A 19574-nucleotide genomic window follows, 5' to 3' on the forward strand; every position below is an offset into this window, starting at 1 on the left:
TGGTCCTTGCTCGGCAATGCCTGGCATCAGGAGCCATTTGGATGATGTGTTAATGTGTGCTCAGGGGTGAGGTGAAGAGATTGGCACTGGGGTTAGCCTGGGGAGAGGTGTAGTGGGAAGACACCTGGGGCTCTGGTGGGAGGTCCTCAGGTGTGACTCAGCAGCTCCTGGTGCCCTTAGGGTGGGGAAGCCCCCTAAGAACCCTCCTCAGGATGCAGTGATAAGGAGCCACTGGAAGCTGAAGTGACAGGCCTCAGGAGACACCTGCCCTGTCCGCGCCTTACCTGAGCCATCTAGCCTCAGAACTGTGAGAAATGACTTTCTGTTGTTAAAACCATCTGGCCTGTGGTTTTCTGTCATAGAAGCCCTGACCTGGTCAGATAAGCTGGCAAATCAAGTGGACAGAAGGTGAGAGGGAGAGGGACAAAAAGATATTGAGAGACATGATACAGAGAGACTTGAGGGTGAGGGAGGAGAATGCACCCTCCACGGAGCGCGAGATCCCAGGGAGGCAGCCTCCTCCTTCATGGCGGGAGAAGGGGGTTCAGATGAGCACGGGGTGTTTCAGGGAAGGCAGGAGTTCTCTAGCTAGGATCCACAGCAAGTGGAGGAGTGGGAACAGAGGGGTTGGAGGAGCTACTGTGCAGCGTCTGGGCAGTTGGCACCTCGGGGGTTGGGAGGGGGTGCCCAGGTGCCCAGTTCTTGAGCAGGACAGAGGAGCTTGGAGTTCCTTGCCAAAGGAGGGTTCTGAAATGAGAAATTGTGGAATCTAAACTGGGGAGGAAGGGCCATGGAGAATGAATGAACACACAGACGTTGGACAGACAGAGGGACACATTTGCTCCCTTGGCTCTTTTGCACTTTGAATGCTACAGCCAGGTCAGGATGCCACCTGGGGCAGAGGGCAGCCCTGCAGCCTGAGTACAGACCTGAATGAGGTCTTCTCCTGTTTGCAAGGGGAGGTTAAGTGAGGAGAACAGGGCAGCTAAGAGGAACAGGGCTCAACCCTTGAGCTTATCCTGGTAGCATGGGTTGGGGACCTTGGGGGGCTCCCCTATAGGGGGCTTCCGCAGCCCTAAGGGCATTGCGAGCTGCTGAGTCACACCAACCTGGCCATCATGCACAGCACCCCTATCTCACACTCAGGCTTAGATAGTATAATCATGTTGATCATAGATCCAGAAGGCCCAGGACACAAAACATGAGACTGCACTGATCCACAGGGGGAGCCCAGGAAACAGCCTGGCCACCAGGAGGAACCAGCTTCCTGAGGACCCCAAGCCTCTGACTACATCTCCCACCTTCTCCCAGACAGCTTGGGGGATAAAATGGGCCTGTATCCATCCAAGGCCTGGACTGGGCTGGACACCCTGTGAGCTCAGGGCCTTCTCAACCTCTCCCTGATTTCAGAGGACCCACCCATAGGGCAAGGACTAGGAATGACTGTCACCCAGGCAGAACCCCTCCCTTGGGTCCTCACGACCAGACCATGGGGAAAGGGGCTGAGGAAGGTCAAGCATTTACCTGTCTTGGCTTTCTACCATTATGAAGGGGGTCTGTGACGGCAGTGTGCTGATCTTATAGAGGAAGACAGGGAGTTAGGTCCAAGGCCCAATTCTGAGGCTGCCCCCTTCCCAAATCTCCCCTGTGACCCGAGGGTCAGTGACAGACTTCAAGGACCCAGGGCCAGGATCCCCTTACCTGGGTCTCGTGGCCTGCTCCCCGCCTGCATGCCGCCTAATGGGGGTCTTGTGTCTGGCCCCAAGAGCACGGCAGACCCATCTGAGCAGCTCTCTGTTGTGAGAGGGGAGGCCCAGCCCACCCCGCCAGCCGCCTGGGGCCCCATGTATATTTAATGATGTCTATTATTCCTGTTTTGTCTCTGGAAAGGAGCAAGCAGCTGACAGGAGAGCCGGGAACAGCCAGGAGAGCTGGACAGTGGCTCCCTCCACACTCCAGCCTGCTTGAGGCCCCGGAGGAACTCTCTACCCCTCTCCTAGCAGGACAGGACTGTCAGCTTGTAAAAGGCACACCTCCCCCGGAAGCCCTCCCTGCCGCCTTGCACTCAGCGTTTTTGTTTCTTCCACAAGGACAGGCACAACTCTGGGGAGGCAGAGGCCTCAGCCACCCTCCATCCCTGGCTTGAGATCATAGGAAAGCAACCAGCTAACTACCTTGTACTACCAAAGGGGCCTTCCAGGGCTCTCCAGCCCTTGGTTGATCCTCCTGGGCCTGGGAAGACCCACTCTCATCACCACAGGCTTGGGCCTGCTCCCACAGGCCCCGGCTATACCCACTCTGATTGCCAGGTTCATCGCTGCCCCCTAGCCCCCTGCCCAACCTGGCAACAGAGTCCAGTAAGTTTACGAAGTTTCCTTTAGTCTAAACAGAAATAACTTTTATTCCTTTATTTTAGAAAGGAAAGCAAGGGGCTTAGAGAGAAAACAAGAGTCCAAACTCATCAGTCCCAGGTGTGCAGGGCAGGGTCCTGGGGTTTGTGCTGGGCAGGGGCTGCCCTGGGAAGGGAGGCACTTTAGGACCACTCAGGTTGTGATCTGGTTTCCACCATGGGACAGCCCCATGTGGGGGGATAGCCCCATGTGGGGGGTACTTATGGGGCTTTTGTCCTAGGAAAGCCCTTTCCTGGAGTACCAGAGAAGCTGGCAGGAGCTGAGGGAACAAGGTACCCTGACAGTAGCTACAGCCTCAGGGACCCATCTCCCCAACCAGCATGGAGCCTGCCACCAGTTTTAGGCCCTGGTTGGGGAGTAAGTAGGTAACTTGCTCCCTCAGTGCCCAACAGGGATCAGGGGTAGGGATATAGGCTACGAGTTCCCAACATGGAAACCCACCAGGGGGATCAGGCTCATGGGAAATGTCCCCAACAAAGCCCAAGTCCCTCAACCTCACCCCTCTGTCCCAACATTCTTCATCATCCGTCTATTGAAGAAGCTTCTGGAAACAGCAGAGATTCGAGGGAACCCTTTCCTGGGGCATATGTATTTGTGTTTTTCCTGTTTGGGCTTGTGTGTGTCCCAGGGCGGACACCTTCCCAGGCGATGAGGCTGGCAGGTGCTGCTACTTCTTCACAATCTGGATGACATCCTCATGTTCCATGGTGTGGGTGAGGCCCACTCGCTGTGGGCTATACTTGGTGCTGGTGCCCTGGGTAGGGATGGGGTAGAGGGGCCATGTCAGCCTCTAGATTGGCCAAGGCTGGAGTTGTACTGGGAATGAATGCCAGAGTAAAGTGGGGGCCTTGGCATCAGCAGCCCCACATGCCCAGATAGCAAGATGTCCCAGTGGTCTGACTCTCCTGGGATCTCAGAGGTGGGGATGGCCCATGTCTAAGCTGGGTGGGTCTACACACTCCACAAAGCAGAAGAGTCATAGCGGCCTCCACATGAAAGGATGGGGATGCTGTGTGGAGGAGGGCAAACATCCTGCTCTGAGCCTAACCCAGGGGCAACACTGGACCTAAATCCCCACCCGCCTCTGTCTGGACTCACCCACACCAGGGCGTACTTGAACTGGCTGGCGAGCGACCGGTGGATGCGGTGGCACTAGAGACAGGAGAGAGTCAGAGAGGTGAGTTCCTGCACTCAACATTTTTGTTGCTTCCAGAGGATTAGGCACAACCCCTGGGAGGCGTAGGCCTCGGCCATCCCTCCACCCCTGGCTTGAGGTCATAGGAAAGCAACCAGCTAGCCACCTTGCACTACTCAAGGGGCCACCTGAGCTCAGCCATCTATCCACAGTCCTAGGCATATACTGGGCAGCAGCTATTCTCATGGTAGGTGCTCCAGCAACTGAGACCTTGAGTCAAGGGATGTCACATGGCTTCCTAGTCATGCTGCAAGTGGATCTGACATTCTGACTCCTGGATCTGCCCAAAGAGCTGCAGTGTTTGGCAGGAAGGCTTCTGAGTTTTGCAGCCCCTCCTAAATACAATCTGACAGATGCTACTTCAGAATGGGCCAGGGTGGTTTCTCAGGACATCAGCCTCAGTTTGGAACCACAACTGCTTGGTCACTGTCTCTCACATTTGCTGGCTCTAGCTGTGGCCTGCAGCCCACCCCACACATCACATCCCTGCTCCCCTATCCCCCACCACAGCCTACATTCCTCAACACTCCTGGGTACACATGAAGGTCACAGAAATTCCAGCAGCAAGGAAGTTGGAAAGAGACCTTGGAGGGACAGCCAGCAACTTCCCCAGAATGTGGACCACTGGGTGCCATTGCAGCACAGTGGTGGTGGCAGGGAACAGACTGCAACATTGCTTCTCCTCCCAAGTGCCCACAAGTCTTACAGGCCCAGGCCTGCAATAACATTTCCTGAGCATATACAGGAAGCTAGCTGATTCTGATCTCCTTTGGGTGACCAAGTGTTAATGCTTCAGATATGAGGTCCTCCCCCAAAACTCATGTGCAAGACAAGATAAGAATTTTCCGAGGTGAAAAAATTAGGAGAGTGGATTAGATTATTAATCAGTGGATTAATTCACCAACAGGGGTCCAGGGCCAGGTGGATTACAAGGGCTCTGTGGGTCTGTAATCCCTGGATGAGAAAAATGAGGCAGGAGCTGGGCAAGATCGTGGGTCTGACGGTGGTCAGCATATAAGCAGAGGCCAGGGCAGGGCAGGAGATTTACTTATGTTCTGTGGCAACTGGGACGAGTGTCATCTGTGGGGAGCATGAGCTAAAATGGAGGTGGCCAGTGAAGGGAAGGCCCCCCAAAGCCCATCCCCAGCCTGCTGACTTGTTCTCACTCCTGGGTCTGTTGTCTGCTACCTTGGCCCCTGCTCTCGGCCTCTGCTCCTGCCCCGGGGCCTCTGTACCTGCTTTTACTGTTGCCTGGCACACCCTCCTCTTCCTGGTGTCCCATTCTTCTCCCAGGCATGGCTAAAGCCCACATCCTCTCTTGCAATCAGCTAGGCCTGATGAGGTAGGGAAAACTCCCCTGCAATGCAGGAAGAATCCAGAAAGGGCCAGCATCTATTTGCTACAGCCTGCTGGGCTTCTGGCAGGGGACACAGTAGCTAGAGGTTCAGGAACAAGCCTGTGGGACGGAGCCTCCACCATGGAGCTCCTTTTATGGGTACTCTTAGTCTCCATGGTTCCTGCTTGGTCTCCTGACCCTCACAACCAGGCCCTGAGGAAGATGTGATTTTTACCTGACCCCACTTGTCTCATCACCTGGAGGCCAGCACCCGAAGACCTTGGGCTGAATTCACAGATGCAGGAGACCAGACTGCAGGACCACCCACCACTGTCTTTCTAATACATGGACAACTGGGTCTCACAGGGTCCCCTGCTTCCATAATACAATCCAGAGAATAAATGGGCAAAAGAAAAAAAAAAACAACAACAAGAAAACCAAAACCCAGGAAGATGGTCATGTGCGCTGAAGCATTGTCCCAGCTCTGGGTGGGCTCCTACAGGGTCACATTCAGGCAACAGTGTTATCAACAGGCAGAAGCACTCTCCTGTTTCCTGAGTCCAGAGCTCCCTGCATGGGGTGCCTCCTCTACACCCACCTCCGTCTTCACTGTGAGGTCTGGCTTGCTCTACAGGGCAAAATGCCTTCCTGACCTCTGTACGGACAAGGTGCCACCTCCACTACCCATAAGTACAATGGCTTAGTTCTAGGACTGGGTGCTTGCCACCTACTAGCCCCAAAGGACCCTTGTTTTGGCAAGACTGGGCTACTGTGTTCAGTTTTGATGTTCAGTAAACACATGCTGAAAGGAGGAAGCAGTCAAAGCCATCCAGGCCGGGGAGTCGGATAGGGCAGGCCAGGCTTAGGACTAAATGGCCAGTCTGCCACCAGGTAAGAGGACAGAAGTAGGTCCGAGGCCTCTCCCAGACTCACAGCTCCAGCCCCACTAGAGAAACCTTTTAACAATCTAGGAATACCAGGGGCAGTAGCAATCTTGGACTGAATACCAGAATGGACAACAGCCATGGCCCCAAGGAGCTTGAAGCACCAGAAGTAGGGAGACAGCACCACTGCTCACTGCCATCTACTCTGTGCCAGGTGGAATTCTGAGAACCTTACACATTTGCCCCCATTTGCTGTGACCCTCCTAACTGCTCGGGAGGCCAACAGCATCATCCCACCATATAGAAAGACAGAGCTCCCGACATGCAGGTGGGGAGGGGTAGCATGGACTCAACTCTGGCCCGTCTAACTCCAGACCCTGCCTTCGCATCCAAGAGCAGGCGAGGCGAGCACCCCAGGCAGAATGGAACCCCAGGGCCCACAGAGCTACCACCCTTGTTTAAGGAGATTTCAACTCACCACATGCTCCACAGAGGCTCCTTTCCGAAGAATGATGGCATCTGTGAAGTCTGGCCTCTCTGTAGGGGGAGATGGGGGGAGAATATCAACCAGTCGTGGCCCATGCTGCGGAGGCCCTCTGGTTCCCAGGCCTTACCTAACCTTGCCCCCGATAGCCAGTACACTCTCAGGATACACCCTTGTGCTATCTTCTACAACTCTGACCATGACAGAAAATCAAAAGTCCAGGATTCATATGTTTGCCACCCCATCAGCCATGATGGCACTTATGAAGATGAGCCACTTGGAGCATCTGGACTGAATGGACAGGAAGTGAGTGGCTGTTAGAGCCTAGGTAGGGAAGCTGTGACTCTCCCTTCATCAACAAGGTCAGGGTGGAAAAATGCCCAGATGCAGGCCTGTCAATGGGAGTGACATAAGGAAGACAACCAAAGCTCCTGATGTGGGGCCTGCCCCTGCAGAGGTAGGTCAGGAGGGCAGGGACTGCTGTGGTCAGTGGGGATCTAGGGCAGGCTCTACTAGAAGCCCCAGCCCTCAGCTTTCTCTGCCACTCAGGCTCACACAGAGGCCTCCACCAGCTGGGATGGAGAGCATCCTCTGAGAGACAATCTGGGCCAGGGCTGGCACAGGGATCTCTGGGTACCATGTGCAGGGTAGCAGCCCTGTGGGAAGGGTGAGGCTCAGTCATTTCTTAAGCCAAGTCCCACCAGACTCACGTCCTCTCTTCTTGGTATAGATGCAGGTCAGGGCCAAGTACTCCCAAAGCATCTCCAGCAGGTAGTCCAGGTTCAGTTTCATGCCACAACTACAGGGAAAGGAAATGGTCTAGTCAGGTAGCAGCCTAGGGGACTCAGAGGCTTCTCACTGGAGAGAATGACCTCTGCTGGCCAGGCACCAAGGCCAGTACGGCCCTACAAGCTCCAATGAGGAAACTAGCCTGTGTCCCTGATGCACTCCTGGCTACCAATGACAATCATGCTCAGAGTTCAGTGTCTCCCTTAAGGCCTGTATGGCTATGCTCTACAAAGAGCCCACAGCCTCTGTGCCTGGCTCAGGCCTGTTGTGAGAGACTAACTGGAACTGGGTTGAGATGGGATGATGGGCAGAGACTGAGAACGCAGAGTTCACATCACCCTGAGAAGAAAGAGTGGCTGCCAAGGACCAGAGCAGCCCACAAGGGCTGAAAGCAGCTAGACCTGTGGGGAACCCTGACTTGACTGAGTGACCTCAAATGCATCCTAACCTCTGGAGAACTGTTGTGAGCATAAGCAGGTAAAGGTGTGCTCTGTTCTTGTGCCCTGAGGACAAGCATGTACTTTCATGCCCTGAGGATAAGCATGTCCTTCCGTGGCTTGAGGGACCTGGGATATAGTAAGAGGCGGGAGAGGAGCTGAGATCGCCTTATGGATGGGACATTGCTCTTTGCAGGGCTCTTTGATGGGACATTGTCCCAGGAAATGGTCCTCATCCATCATTTGCGGCAACCACCCTGACTTGGTCCCTAAGCATCTTGCTCCCACGTGCTGGGCTTCACTGTGAAGTTGCAGAACGACAGGTCTGAGCCAGAAAAAAGCAAAGTCAAGTACTTAATCCATCCCAAAGAGGAACCCTGCAAGGCAGCGCTGGGGAGTAAAAAGCTGTTAGCACAGTGCAGCCAGTTTGGGGAGCACCCTAGGAACCTTTCTGTAGAGAAGGGCAGGAAGCAGGTGGCCAGGGATGGACCTTGCCCACCTGAGCTGTGGTCAGACATAAGCCATGACTTCCAGAACACAGGAGAGGAGGTTGTACCAGGGCTCTGGGGGACACTGGCTCATTAGTAGCTAAGAAGCCCCTTAGCCATTCAACCTCAATGCTGAAATGCTTGCTTACCCAGAGCCCCCCAGTTACCAAGAACAACAGTGGCAGCTGAGGCACTTGCATTGTTTCCTGGGCCTCATGAACAGAGAGCTCTCCTCTGGGAGGAGAGGCTGGACTTCATGAGGTCACATGAAGCCAGAGGTGCCTGACTTTTCCTCCAGGCCTGTCAGTTGGGACGGGAACACAGAGCAAAGACAGCAAAGTGTCAGGAGGTCAGCACCTTACCTGATGACTACACTGTTGGGTTTCCGGGCCAGACGGTCCACTTCTTCCATGGAGATCTGGTCAATTTTGTTATACACCTGAGATTGAAAAGGTAGAGATGGGTAGTGGGGAAGAAAAGGAGTAGAGCAGGGCAGGAAAGGATCTCATGTCTACCTGCCTGCAGGTTCATCCTCGCTCACCTGAGCGCCCCCTCTCCCACTGCTGCCTCAAGGATGGGTAAGGGTACAGGGGCTTGGGAATGGCTAGTCTCCCCCAAAAAAGGAATGGCTGGGCTACAGCCCTGGTTTCAAGTTCTCCATGTCTATAAGAATGAAGCAGCAATTGAGGCAGAGGGCAGGGGAGGAATACGCACAGCCCCAGCCCTCTGCAACTCTCGAGGAGCCTGCCCAGGGCAAGAGCAATGGCAGCCAGGCATCTAGGTCATAGGAGCTCAAGAAAGGCAACCAAGGGAAAGGCCACATGGCCCGGGGCCAGGGCACTCCACCCACATGAGCACCCCTGAGCAGTGGTACCACTTACATACAGGCAGGGCATGTACACCCGGTTGCCCACGATCACATCGATGAACTCATCTGGGGAGCAATCTTCTCGGAAAAGCACCTCTGCATTGAAGATCTCTGAGGGACTCAGATTAAGGGCAATTTGTACACCAACAGCCCCTCATGCCCCAAGAGCTCCAAAGGTGTCCAAAGAGCTAAGCAAAAAACATGCTGGCTGGAAGGGGCCTTGGCCATGATCTGCTTGCAGGTTCTACAGATTTTATTTTTTTAAATATTTTTTAGGTGTTCATAGATCTTTATTTATTTATTTATATGCGGTGCTGAGAATCGAACCCAGTGCCTCACACATGCTGGGAAAGTGCTCTACCACTGAGCCACACCCCAGCCCTCTAAAAGATTTTAAAGCTTGAGGAGCCCTCTCATTTTTCACTCTAAACCACAATATGCAAAAATTTCAATCAATAAGCCATTTAAATCTTTGTGGTCAAGAAGCAGGGAAATGTACTTCTAGGGTCCCCATGGAACTCTAGGTTTCCTTGCAGTCTGTTCCACATGCACTTTCCCTCTGGGGGGTTTTCTGACCCTACTTGCACATCTTTGGTGACCAGGGGCTCACAACTCTCTTGGTCATCACATCTGACACTACGGGTTCTTCCTCTGCTGAGCTCAACACTGCCCCTGAGGCCCTGACTTTTCCTCAAGGCTTCTGATAACAGGAATGCACACAGCCTCTGATCCTTCCTGAGGCTTCTCCAGGCCAGGAACCCCCACATGTCCCATGACATCTCATCTTTCTCCCAGATGTCACTGGCCACCGGGGTGTCTAGAACTCAATGAGGAGCCAGGAAGCCTTCCTTTGGTGCTGGGGAAGCCCTGGCAGGCTCATGTAGCCTGGGGGGAGCTTTTCCAGAGGCTGCTCAGATGGCTCAGGAGTTGGTAATGGTGATCTGCTATCCCAGGTGGCCTTCTGTCTAGGATGCCCCAATTGCTCTTTGGGAAGGATACTGTACTCATGCAGGATGAGCTGCACAAGCTTCTCTGAACACTGAGTCAACGTGACTGTTGAGTTGAAGGAGATGCCACCACCTTTCTTGGGCTGCAGCAGGAGAGAGGAACAGGGAGAGCTGCTGATGAAGAGGTAATAGCAACGATCTCTTGGCCTCCACCAAGGTTCTGGCAGTCCAGAGCTGTCACTGCCCTGGTCACAAAGAAGCCTACCTTGAAGTAGATGTTGGGCTTGTGCTTGTTGAGGCGGATGCCCACTGACTCCAGCTCCTTCTCCAGCAGACCCCTAGATAGAGCGCTTCATGAGCCCCTCACTGGCTGCCAATGAGCAGGCTCTGCAGCCTGCACATTAGCCAGGAAGCCCCTTGGACCCACATGGAAACCAGCTCCCTCCTTGACCCCAGCAATACAATGCTCCAAAGCTGCAGTGAAACCCTTCTGCCATGGTCAGAGGGGAGGCTGGCTCAGTGCACAGTCACCATGCATGGGCAGGCAGCATGACCCCCTGGGAAGTAACCAAGGGAGGTGCTGCTTTGGCCCTTAGGACCCCCATGGGTCTGCTGCGGCAGACGTAGGCCAGTGTGCCCTTGTACAAGAGGCTGTGGGGATGGTCAACACTTCTGCTGCTTGGGTTGGACTTGTGGCAGATTCTGGTCAGTGACCAGGGCACCTAGACCACTGTGGAAAGAAGCCAGAGCCAGGCCATGCTCCTTATTTCCCAGCCCCAAGATGCCCCTGTGCCATCTAGACACAGCCCGGAGGACAGCACATCCCAGGTTGGGTGCTGCTGGGTTACAGAAGAAGTCACTAGTACTCCCATATGAGAGCCAGGGACCCACAGAGCACCCACCGTGAGCCCAGGAACGCAGGGGACCCTCCCTAGACAAGTAAGCCTGCCCCCCTGCCCCACCGCGCAGACCTCTGCACCTCTCCCTTGGTGGCATCCAGCATCATGATGACAACATCAGCCGTACGCGCCACAGCGATCACTTGACGGCCACGACCTTTCCCTGGATGGGTGGAAGGGAGGTGGTTACCCACTGGCAAGTGTAGTCACATATGTAGGACCTCCACCCAGCCCATCACATCACAAGCTCCTGTCCTTACTGAGCCACCATGATCTTTGCCACATGCCACTTTGATTTTCCTGGTGTTCTTCTTCAGTCCATAAGCTGTTTTACTCATGGAAACTTGTTTTAAAGTCACCACCTTAGTGGAGTGGCAGGATAATGATGGACCTGTTTTCCCCACCCCTACCTTGTAGCAAGCCCAGGCTAAAAGCTTCGTGAACGTTTCTTCACTTAATCCTTAGAACTATGCTGTGAATGCCTGCTCATTTTATAGAGGCAATCACTTTGCCTGAGATCACAGAGATAGTATGCAACAGTATTTGAACCTGAGCCTGTCCTTTCTTGAAAACGGATAATATAACCAGAGATCCAGGGTGATCTCCATGACAGTCCGCCAGATTCCAACAATCAGTGTCAGAGCTCCACTGCCTCCCTCCCACCCACCTGTCCCTCCTCACACCTTGTGCTGCGCCTTCAATGATTCCAGGAAGGTCCAGGAGCTGGATGTTGGCACCTTTGTACTAGAGAGCAGAAGAGAACAATGTAAGGTAAGGTTGGCTGACTGATGCAAAGGGCCTGCTTGACCCTGAGACACCTATGACAGCTCTTACCTCAGGGCTTACGGGAAACACAGATGCCAACTGTGGTCACCTGTGAGCCTCATTTTCACCTCAGCTTGGTACAGACCAGAGCCTAGGAGATTAAAAACTGCCTGGGAGGGCTCTTGAGATCTAGTTCCATAAAACTCACAGCTAATGACAACAATCCTTCACAAAGAGATTCCTTCACCTTGGAGACTCAAGGTCAAAGCACTTGTTGCCAAGGCAAGCACCCCACAAGGCTTTGAAGCTTTACAAGAGACAGACGGATGGAGCCAACCAGCAGTTAATGACCAGAACTGAGGCAGTATGGGGAGCAGAGCACTAAAGGGAACCAGGCAGTGCTGCAATATGCTGGCCAGCCTCACAGAATGAGTCAGGGTTCCAGGCCCAGCTGGGCATCTCTGGGGTCCCCCGAAGTACCACTACTTCAGGGCAAAGCAGTTCAGCTCTGAGCCTGCCCCCATGCAGGAACGCCAACCTCTTATTTATACACACATGAAAAGTATCTGCAAAAGCGCAAACAAACACATTCTTTCCCCTCCTGGGGCCCGGCACATCCCACTTACCTCAATGACTCCAGGGATACACGTCAGAGTGGTGAACTCGTAGGATGCAGCTTCACTGGCCGTGGAGGTCATCAGACTCAGGAAGGTGGACTAGGAGAAAGAGAAGATCAATGCACTGAGAAGTCCTGTTCCTGTCTCCTAGGAGAGTTCCCTGGGAGAGAGGCTGGTTGGGTGGGTGTGGGCAGCAGGAAGAGCCTTCCTCGCCCCTGGCTATAGGTTTGGGTAGGTGTTTCAAGAATAACTGCTCAGCAGAGAGACTCTCCTCTGGCCCTGCAATGATGGATTAGGCACCAGGGGCGGGGCCTGTGTTCCTTGGCCTCAGATCTGAGGTACAGATGGGTACCTGATTTCTAAAGGGTCCCCCACATGCGTCAGGAAGCCTTCCTGGCTCCATAGCACTTGTGAATCCAGGATCCAGAGTTTGTTCTTGCCCCAGGAAGGCTGTGAGCAGTCCTACATATGAAAGATATAATGGTCCTGGGAGCGATCACTGCCAAGACACTGAGCAATGCTACTGGAGGCAACCTTTGGGATAGTGTATAATCCTGTCTGACCTTTGTGGTAAGAAGCCTGGGCCCTCCCATGATGAGAGAGTCCATGTTTCTAATAGTGCAGGTGGAATCTGCCATAGGGCCTAGGTCCCATACAGCCCTCAGTAACTACAGAGGTTTTTACCAATTTTTCTCTCTGTCTGATACACATACCAATTACACAGGCAAGAAAACCAATGTAACAAAGCACTGTCCAGCCGGTATACGGCCGCACATGCAACAAGCATTCAAGAAATGGCTGCTGTGGCCCACCTCCCATCCCTGGCCCAGAGGAAGGAGCTCCACACACTGACTCAGGAGTCGCGCTGGCACCTGATACAAGCCCTGATCATTGCTCATGTGGCTTGCATTCGAGCAGCATCCTACCGGCTTTGTGTCTACCCTTTCTTTACCTGCCCTTGTCTATCATCTGTACAGCAGCCAATGATTCTGTTAAAAAGTTAGTCAGGGGGCTGGGATTGTGGCTCAGCAGTAGAGCACTTGCCTCGCACATGCAAGGCCCTGGCTTCGATGCTCAGCACCACATAAAAACAATAAATAAATAAAGTGTGTCAGTAGCCAGGTGTGGTGGCACGTGTAATCCCAGCTACTTGGGAGGCCAAGGCAGGAGAACTGCAAATTCGAGGCCAGTTTCAGCAACTGAGTAAGGTCCTAAGCAATTTAGTGAGCCCCTGGGGATGTTGCTTAGTGGTAAAGCGCCTCTGGTTTCAATCCCCAAAAAATAAAATAAATAAAAAGTTAAGCCAGTATCCTGAATCTGGTTTTTAATACACCATTCTCCAATAAAAGGAACCAGGGCTCTGTGGAGAATTAGCAGATCCTATAGTAGGACAGAGAATATGTAGGGTGAGCCTTGAGCATTCTGAGGTGTTAGTGAGGAAGTGCTTGCACTTGTCTAGCGTGGGCGAGGCACTGGGTTCAATCCTCAGCACCACATGAAGAGGAAAAAAAAAAAAAAAAAAAAACAACCACGAAGGCAGGCTCAGTGGTAGAGAGCTTGTCTGGCATGTGCATGGCTTGGGGCTCCATCTCCAGTACCACACACACACACACACACACACACACACACACACAAAAGCCAAGTGAAATAGCTCCAAAGCTAGAACAACCTGAACAACAAAACAGTAAGGGAAGTATTAGACGGCATAGAAGTAAATACAAGCCCATGTAGATATCAAGATTGAGTAAAACAAATGTCTAGAGAATGAAAATGATGAAATTATGTTATATGCATATACAAATATGCCATAATGAACCTCACTATTATGTATAATCATAATACACCAATAAAAAAAGGTGCTAAAATCAATAAATGGGGATCTGAGGGTGGAGCTCAGTGGTAGAGCACCTGCTTAGCATGTGTCAGGCTCCAGGTTCCATCCCCAGCAGCAAAACAAATTTGCTCTCCTCCCTCTGCCTGGAAGGTTCTCAGCCAGGGCTCTCCAAGCTCTCTCACTTCCTTCAGGCCTCTGTTCAGATAGCCACTCATCAGAGAAGTCTTCCCACACCCTGACATAACTCAGGACTTTGCTGCCCACTGCAGGTCACCACTTGGTACACCCAATCTGTATTTGCTTTCGTCCCATTCTCTGGGAGGAGGGAGTTCTTTCTGTGTGGGCAGGGACAGAATTCGCTTGTTCCCTGACCTGTCTCCAGGACCTGGTACAGTGCCAGCATAAGGTACACACTCAATATTAACATCTGCACTGATGGATAAGAGGGGGAGACCAACGACTGCTAAGGAGAGGGACGAGTGCAGGGGGAGGTAGGGTCTTCTCTGGCCCAGGGGCTTAACCCGGAGAGGCAGTGATGGGGAGGCTTAAATGGTCATCTGTTTGAAAATGGTCTCTTGCCTTCTTCCCTATTATGGTTTAGATCTGGAACATCCCTCAATGGCTTATATATTGAAAGTTTGGTTCCCACTGCAGTAATGATCAGAGGTGGGGCTTTTGGGAAGCAACTGGATCCCACGAGAGCTCTGAACTCATCACTGGATTAATCCATTGAGGGATTCACAGCTGAATGGCCTACTGGGAAACTGCAGAGGTGGGACCTAGTTGGAGAATGGGTCCTTGGGTACTGTGTCCCTGGGGGACTATATCTGGTCCTCAGCCCTCTTTGCTCATTTTCTCTGCTTCCCAATTGCCAGGAAGCAAACAGCTTTTCCCTACCACACCTTTCTACTATAATGTTTCTGCCTCACCCCAGCCCTAAAAGCAATGGAGTCAGGTGATCATAGACTGAAACCTCTGAAATCAGGAGCCAAAAATCTTTCCTTATAAATAGTTTTTCTCAGGTATTTTGTCACAAAAACAAAAAGCTGACTAATACACTCCCCAAGGCCCACACTGACCATCACTGACCTTACCCACAGAGGGAAATCCAATCAGTGCCACTCGGGCATCACCTGACTTCATGACATCGAAGCCTTCTCCTTTGGTTGAGGCTGATTTTGATGGTTCCAAGAGCTGGGCTCGATACTTGGCAAGTTTTGCTTTCAGCAGGCCCAGGTGATACTCAGTGGCTAAAAGAGGCAAAGCAAGATAGAAGGTAAGTATCCAGAATCTCCAAACCTGACAGGTCAACTGCAGCCCCACACATGGCCAGGGAATGTCAGAACCAGACAACAATCACCACTAAGGAAATCAGGAAAGAAAAAAGCTACCTCTCTGTTTAAAATATCTCTTGGCTTCTCACCTCATTTAGAATAAGATCTAGTCTTCTTGTTGAGTCCACCCCCCCATGTCAGTGGTTCTCAATGGAGACAGCACTGCTCCCTGGGGAGCATCCTGGAAATCCTAGAGATATTTTCTGTTCACTCTGATTGACTTGTCATATCCCTAAGACATCCACAAAGGGAAACCTGGGTTAGGATCCCCAGGACCTAGAACCTAACTCTGCTGCCACATAAAAACAGGACATTTTTCTTTGGCAGTGTTAATATATATTGGAATTCCCAGAAATTTAACTGTTGTGCACAGTAAGGGAAGGCTGCATCATGCTTTATTTTTGTTCTTGTTTTGACACCGGGCATTGAACCCAGGGGTGCTTAACCACTGAGCCATATCCCCAGCCCTTTTTTATTTTCAGACAGGGTCTCACTAAGTTGCTTAGGGCCTTACTAAATTGCTGAGGCTTGCTTCACACTTGCAATCCCCCTGCCTCAGTCTCCTGAGTCGCTGGGATTACAGGCATGTATCCCCATACCTGGCAATCATACTTTATTTGGAAATTTACTATTCTGGGATGTCATGCTATCATGGCAACACCTCTTGTGGGACAATCCACCCGCGATGGTCTGCACTGTGGGTGCCACATCCCTGGTGATTCTACCCAGAGGTGTGTGTGCTTCAGTTATTTCATCATAACTTCCTGGTACCTTAGCAGCACTCCAGCATTCATATGACGAAATAACACTTATTTTCATCATAAATTATTTTCCTTTTTTCTCTCCTCTTTATATTACTATTAGGACATTATATTGATTTTTTTTCAATTTTTGTGGGTATATAACTTATATTATTAATGGGGAACTTTATTTCACATGTCAAAAAATCCAATAGAGGGAACTCTTGTTGAGACTGAGAACCAGGACCCCACATGACCCAGCTCCTGACTCCTTCTCCAACTATCTTTTCTGAAAAGCTGACCTCATTCCTGCCGCATGACCTTTGAATACACTGTTCCCTGTACTTCACCCAGATCTTCCCAGAGCTGGCTCCTTTTTACCATTCCAGAGCAATTCAAAGGGCCCTCTCCTGCCTGGCCTCAGTGGGTAATGTCAAATGGTGGTTGAGGGCCTGTGCTTCACAATTCCACCCAGCTATTACTGAATGTTTTACTTGGGAAAAGTTACTTAATTTTCTTGTACATCAGTCTTTTAACCTGCAAAAACAAGGATGTTAGCAATAACAACCATGCTGGATTTCTGTAAGGCTTAGAGAAAGCACTAGAACACCACTTAGCACATAGTGAATACTCAATAAAAATTGGTCATTATCCACAGTAAACCCCAGCCCTCCCCAGGCTTGTCTTGGCCTCATGATCCTGTTTATTGTCTTTACTGCTCTTAGACTAATTGAAACTATCTCATTTCTTACTTCCCTGACTGATATGGCCAGAACTGTGATAGTTTCACCCCAAGCTTCCTCAGCCTGGAACTCAGGCAGAGTTTAGCAAATGAATGACTGAACTGATGGCAGTATGAAAGGGTTAAGATATGGATTTAGCAACAGTCAGGTTCCTACAGTTCTTCCTGTCATCCTAAATCACAAAATTCCCAGCACCTCTAAAGAGAAGGAGTAGGTCTCAGTCACCTTTGCATATCCCTGTCTACCACGGCCAGAGCAGCAGCATCTCTAGCCTCCCCAGGCCTTCCTGATACTTTCTTCAGGCCTTACAGGGTGATACTCCACACAGCAACCAGAGGGAACTTTTAAAACAGAAATCAAACTAGCTTTCCCCTGCTTAACATCCTCTGCCACCTCTCATTACCCAGAGTCTTTTCCATAACCCATGAAGCCCTAAATCACTGGATTCCTCCTTTCCCATCACGGTACTCCAGTCTCAGACCTTTTGAGTTTTGAACATAACAAGTTCATTCCTGCCTTAGGGACTCTGAACTGGTTGTTCCTTTTATCATGAACAGTCTTCCTCCAGATCCTGCATGGCTGGTTCCTTCTTTTCTTTGGGGCCTCAGCTCAAATACCCACTTCATTGTGGTCTTCTCTATCATTCCACCTAAGCAGGCCCCATCCCCAGTCACCACCATACCCTCACCATTCCACTATATTACCCTGGTTAGTCTTCATATTTACTGTGACTGAAATTATCTTGTTTATTTGATTCCTAGTTTACAGGCTGTTGACAGAAGGGACAGATCTGTGAGGGCAGAGATGTGCCTGGTGTGTTCATCACTTTAAAGGCTCAGGAAACAATTTACAGAATGAATGAATCATAGAAGCCCCACAACTCTTCAGACTTCAGACTAAATGGAGCCAAGGGAGGGCAGTCAATGAGACTTGGGTTTCTTGCCTCCTGCTCCTGCAAACCTGAACCTCACAGCACTGGCCCAGGGAATTGCATCTCCAGCATCCTCCTTATCTAGACTGTTCTTGCTGTCCCACCATGCACTCCTCAATTCCTATCCCTTTGCCTCAGCAGTGTCCCCTCACCTGTAACACCCTTCCACCTCAAGTCTCACTTGCGCCCAGTATCACGTTCTTCTCCCCTCCCCTCTCCTATACAATCTCCAGATTTCTTGCTTCCTCATGTGGTAACTATGTTGGAAATTTATTTTAAACATTGAGTGCTCACCTTGTGCTCAGTACTTTGTAAATGTTATCCAATTTAACTTAATCTGGGAGCTGAGATGGAGCAGGGGAGTATTACTATCACCATTTGTAAATGGGGACCTTGAGGTTCCAAGCCATGACTTGGAAATGACTTTCCAGGGTGTCAGAGCTAGTAGGCGGTGGAACTGGGGTTCAAACCTAGGTCTTCCAGATTCCAAGTCCTGACTACCTGCAACACCTCACTGGCTCAGGGCTGCAGGGTGAGGCTGCTCTTGGGAGAGGTCTTCCCTTGCACTTCCCAGCACAAGAGGGGAGACGACGAACTCTCCAGGGAGTCCTCCACTCGGCCACCTGGTCTAGCACTGATCAGATCTATCTGGGGACTCTCAGGAGCACTGGGACCACGATCCCACATGGCCCTGCCTCGGGCGCGCTGGGCGGCCGCAGTACTTCTCTGAAGCCTCCCCCATTTTACAGACAGAAAAACTGAGGTAGGCAAAAAGGAAGGCCACTCCGGGCCGACCCTCACCCTTGTTCTTCTGCGTCCGAGCAATTTCTTTCTCGATCTCCGAGATCTTCTCCAAGATCCCCATGGTTGCGGCAGAGATGTGCGCACGGACGCCGACAGCCGCAGCACCGGGAATTCCGGTGTGAGCGCGGCGACAGCGTGCGCCCGGAAGCCTACTGCGAACAGGGTCCTCCTGGGCGCCTTGTGCTCCAGGGTTAAGAGCCCGGGCAGGCGATGTGGAGTGGAGTATACTTTCCGTTCCGCCCTCTTAGTGGGCCCGGCCACCAGACAGCTTGGACGGGCCGGGACAAAGCTAGACGGGGGCGGGGCAAGGAGGGGGCGGGGCAAAGACCCGCAGGAATGGGAAGAGAGAGAGAGAACTTCCGGAGGTCCCAGCCCTCTTACTGTGGGTGGCAGCTGGTTTTTGGGCTTGTTTGTTTTGGGGTGTTTTTTGGTGGTGCGGGGGATTGAACCCAGGACCTTGTGCATGCGAGGCAAGCACGCTGCCAACTGAGCTATGTCCCCAGCTCGTCGCAGCTGGTTTTGACAGTGTTTTAAAGGGAAGGGGCGGAGCTGAGAACGTTGATGGCTCGCCTCATTTTGTAAAGAGGTTCCAAGCGGGTCGTGTTTACCACCTTAAATTAACCAGGTTCTCCAACCTAGCACTCTCCTGCTGGGACGCAGTATGGAGCACCTCCTACATGGAATTCTTAGCAAACAAACAAAAAAACTGTACCTGAGCTGCAACATGAGGAAACACCAAACGTGTAAAAAATGAGACATTTTATAAAGCAAGTGGACTGGGCTCTTCAGGTCCCTTCAGATTGTGGGTGACTGGGGGAGAGGGAGAAAGTAGGGGGGGGATTGTTCTAGATACAATATGAAGACCTTGACCCTTGACTGGATCCTGGTTTAAAAAAAATAAAATAAAGCAGCTATGAAAGAATTCTGAAGACAATTTTGGGAAATTTTAAATATGTGTTGGATGTTGAATATGCTGCTTGTTAGGGGGTGTGATTATGTCTTTATTCTTAGCAAATGTAGGGCAGTATTTAGAGGTTGTATTAGTCTGCTCTGGCTGCGGTGGAATAC

At 51.6% G+C, this 19574-nt stretch overlaps 1 protein-coding gene across 1 annotated transcript; it reads right to left on the reverse strand.

Moving 5' to 3' along the window:
- Window positions 1–2393: 2393 nt before the first annotated feature.
- Window positions 2394–18668, reverse strand: Drg2 (developmentally regulated GTP binding protein 2). The gene is made up of 13 exons (XM_005339461.5): window positions 18504–18668; window positions 15044–15204; window positions 12130–12219; window positions 11422–11482; window positions 10811–10901; window positions 10105–10177; window positions 9892–9982; window positions 8906–9003; window positions 8387–8463; window positions 7021–7109; window positions 6305–6363; window positions 3510–3563; window positions 2394–3165 (listed from the first exon to the last, which is right to left on the reverse strand). The coding sequence occupies exons 1-13, from the start codon at window positions 18565–18567 to the stop codon at window positions 3079–3081; spliced, it is 1095 nt and encodes a 364-aa protein (XP_005339518.1). The 5' UTR covers window positions 18568–18668; the 3' UTR covers window positions 2394–3078.
- Window positions 18669–19574: the final 906 nt, after the last annotated feature.

Source organism: Ictidomys tridecemlineatus, chromosome 3 (assembly GCF_052094955.1).
Source record: "Ictidomys tridecemlineatus isolate mIctTri1 chromosome 3, mIctTri1.hap1, whole genome shotgun sequence".
NCBI classification, from domain to species: Eukaryota; Metazoa; Chordata; class Mammalia; order Rodentia; family Sciuridae; genus Ictidomys; species Ictidomys tridecemlineatus.

What these genes read in the sequence shown, in the direction of transcription:
- Drg2 (XM_005339461.5), bottom strand. Translation starts at nt 18,567, where the DNA reads ATGGGGATCTTGGAGAAGATCTCGGAGATCGAGAAAGAAATTGCTCGG. An exon ending in TCGGACGCAGAAGAACAAGG is followed by an intron (nt 15,205 to 18,503) that starts GTGAGGGTCGGC and finishes TGCCTCTTTTAG; the next exon opens with CCACTGAGTATCACCTGGGC. An exon ending in GAGCCTCTGTGGAGCATGTG is followed by an intron (nt 3,564 to 6,304) that starts GTGAGTTGAAAT and finishes TCCTGTCTCTAG; the next exon opens with TGCCACCGCATCCACCGGTC.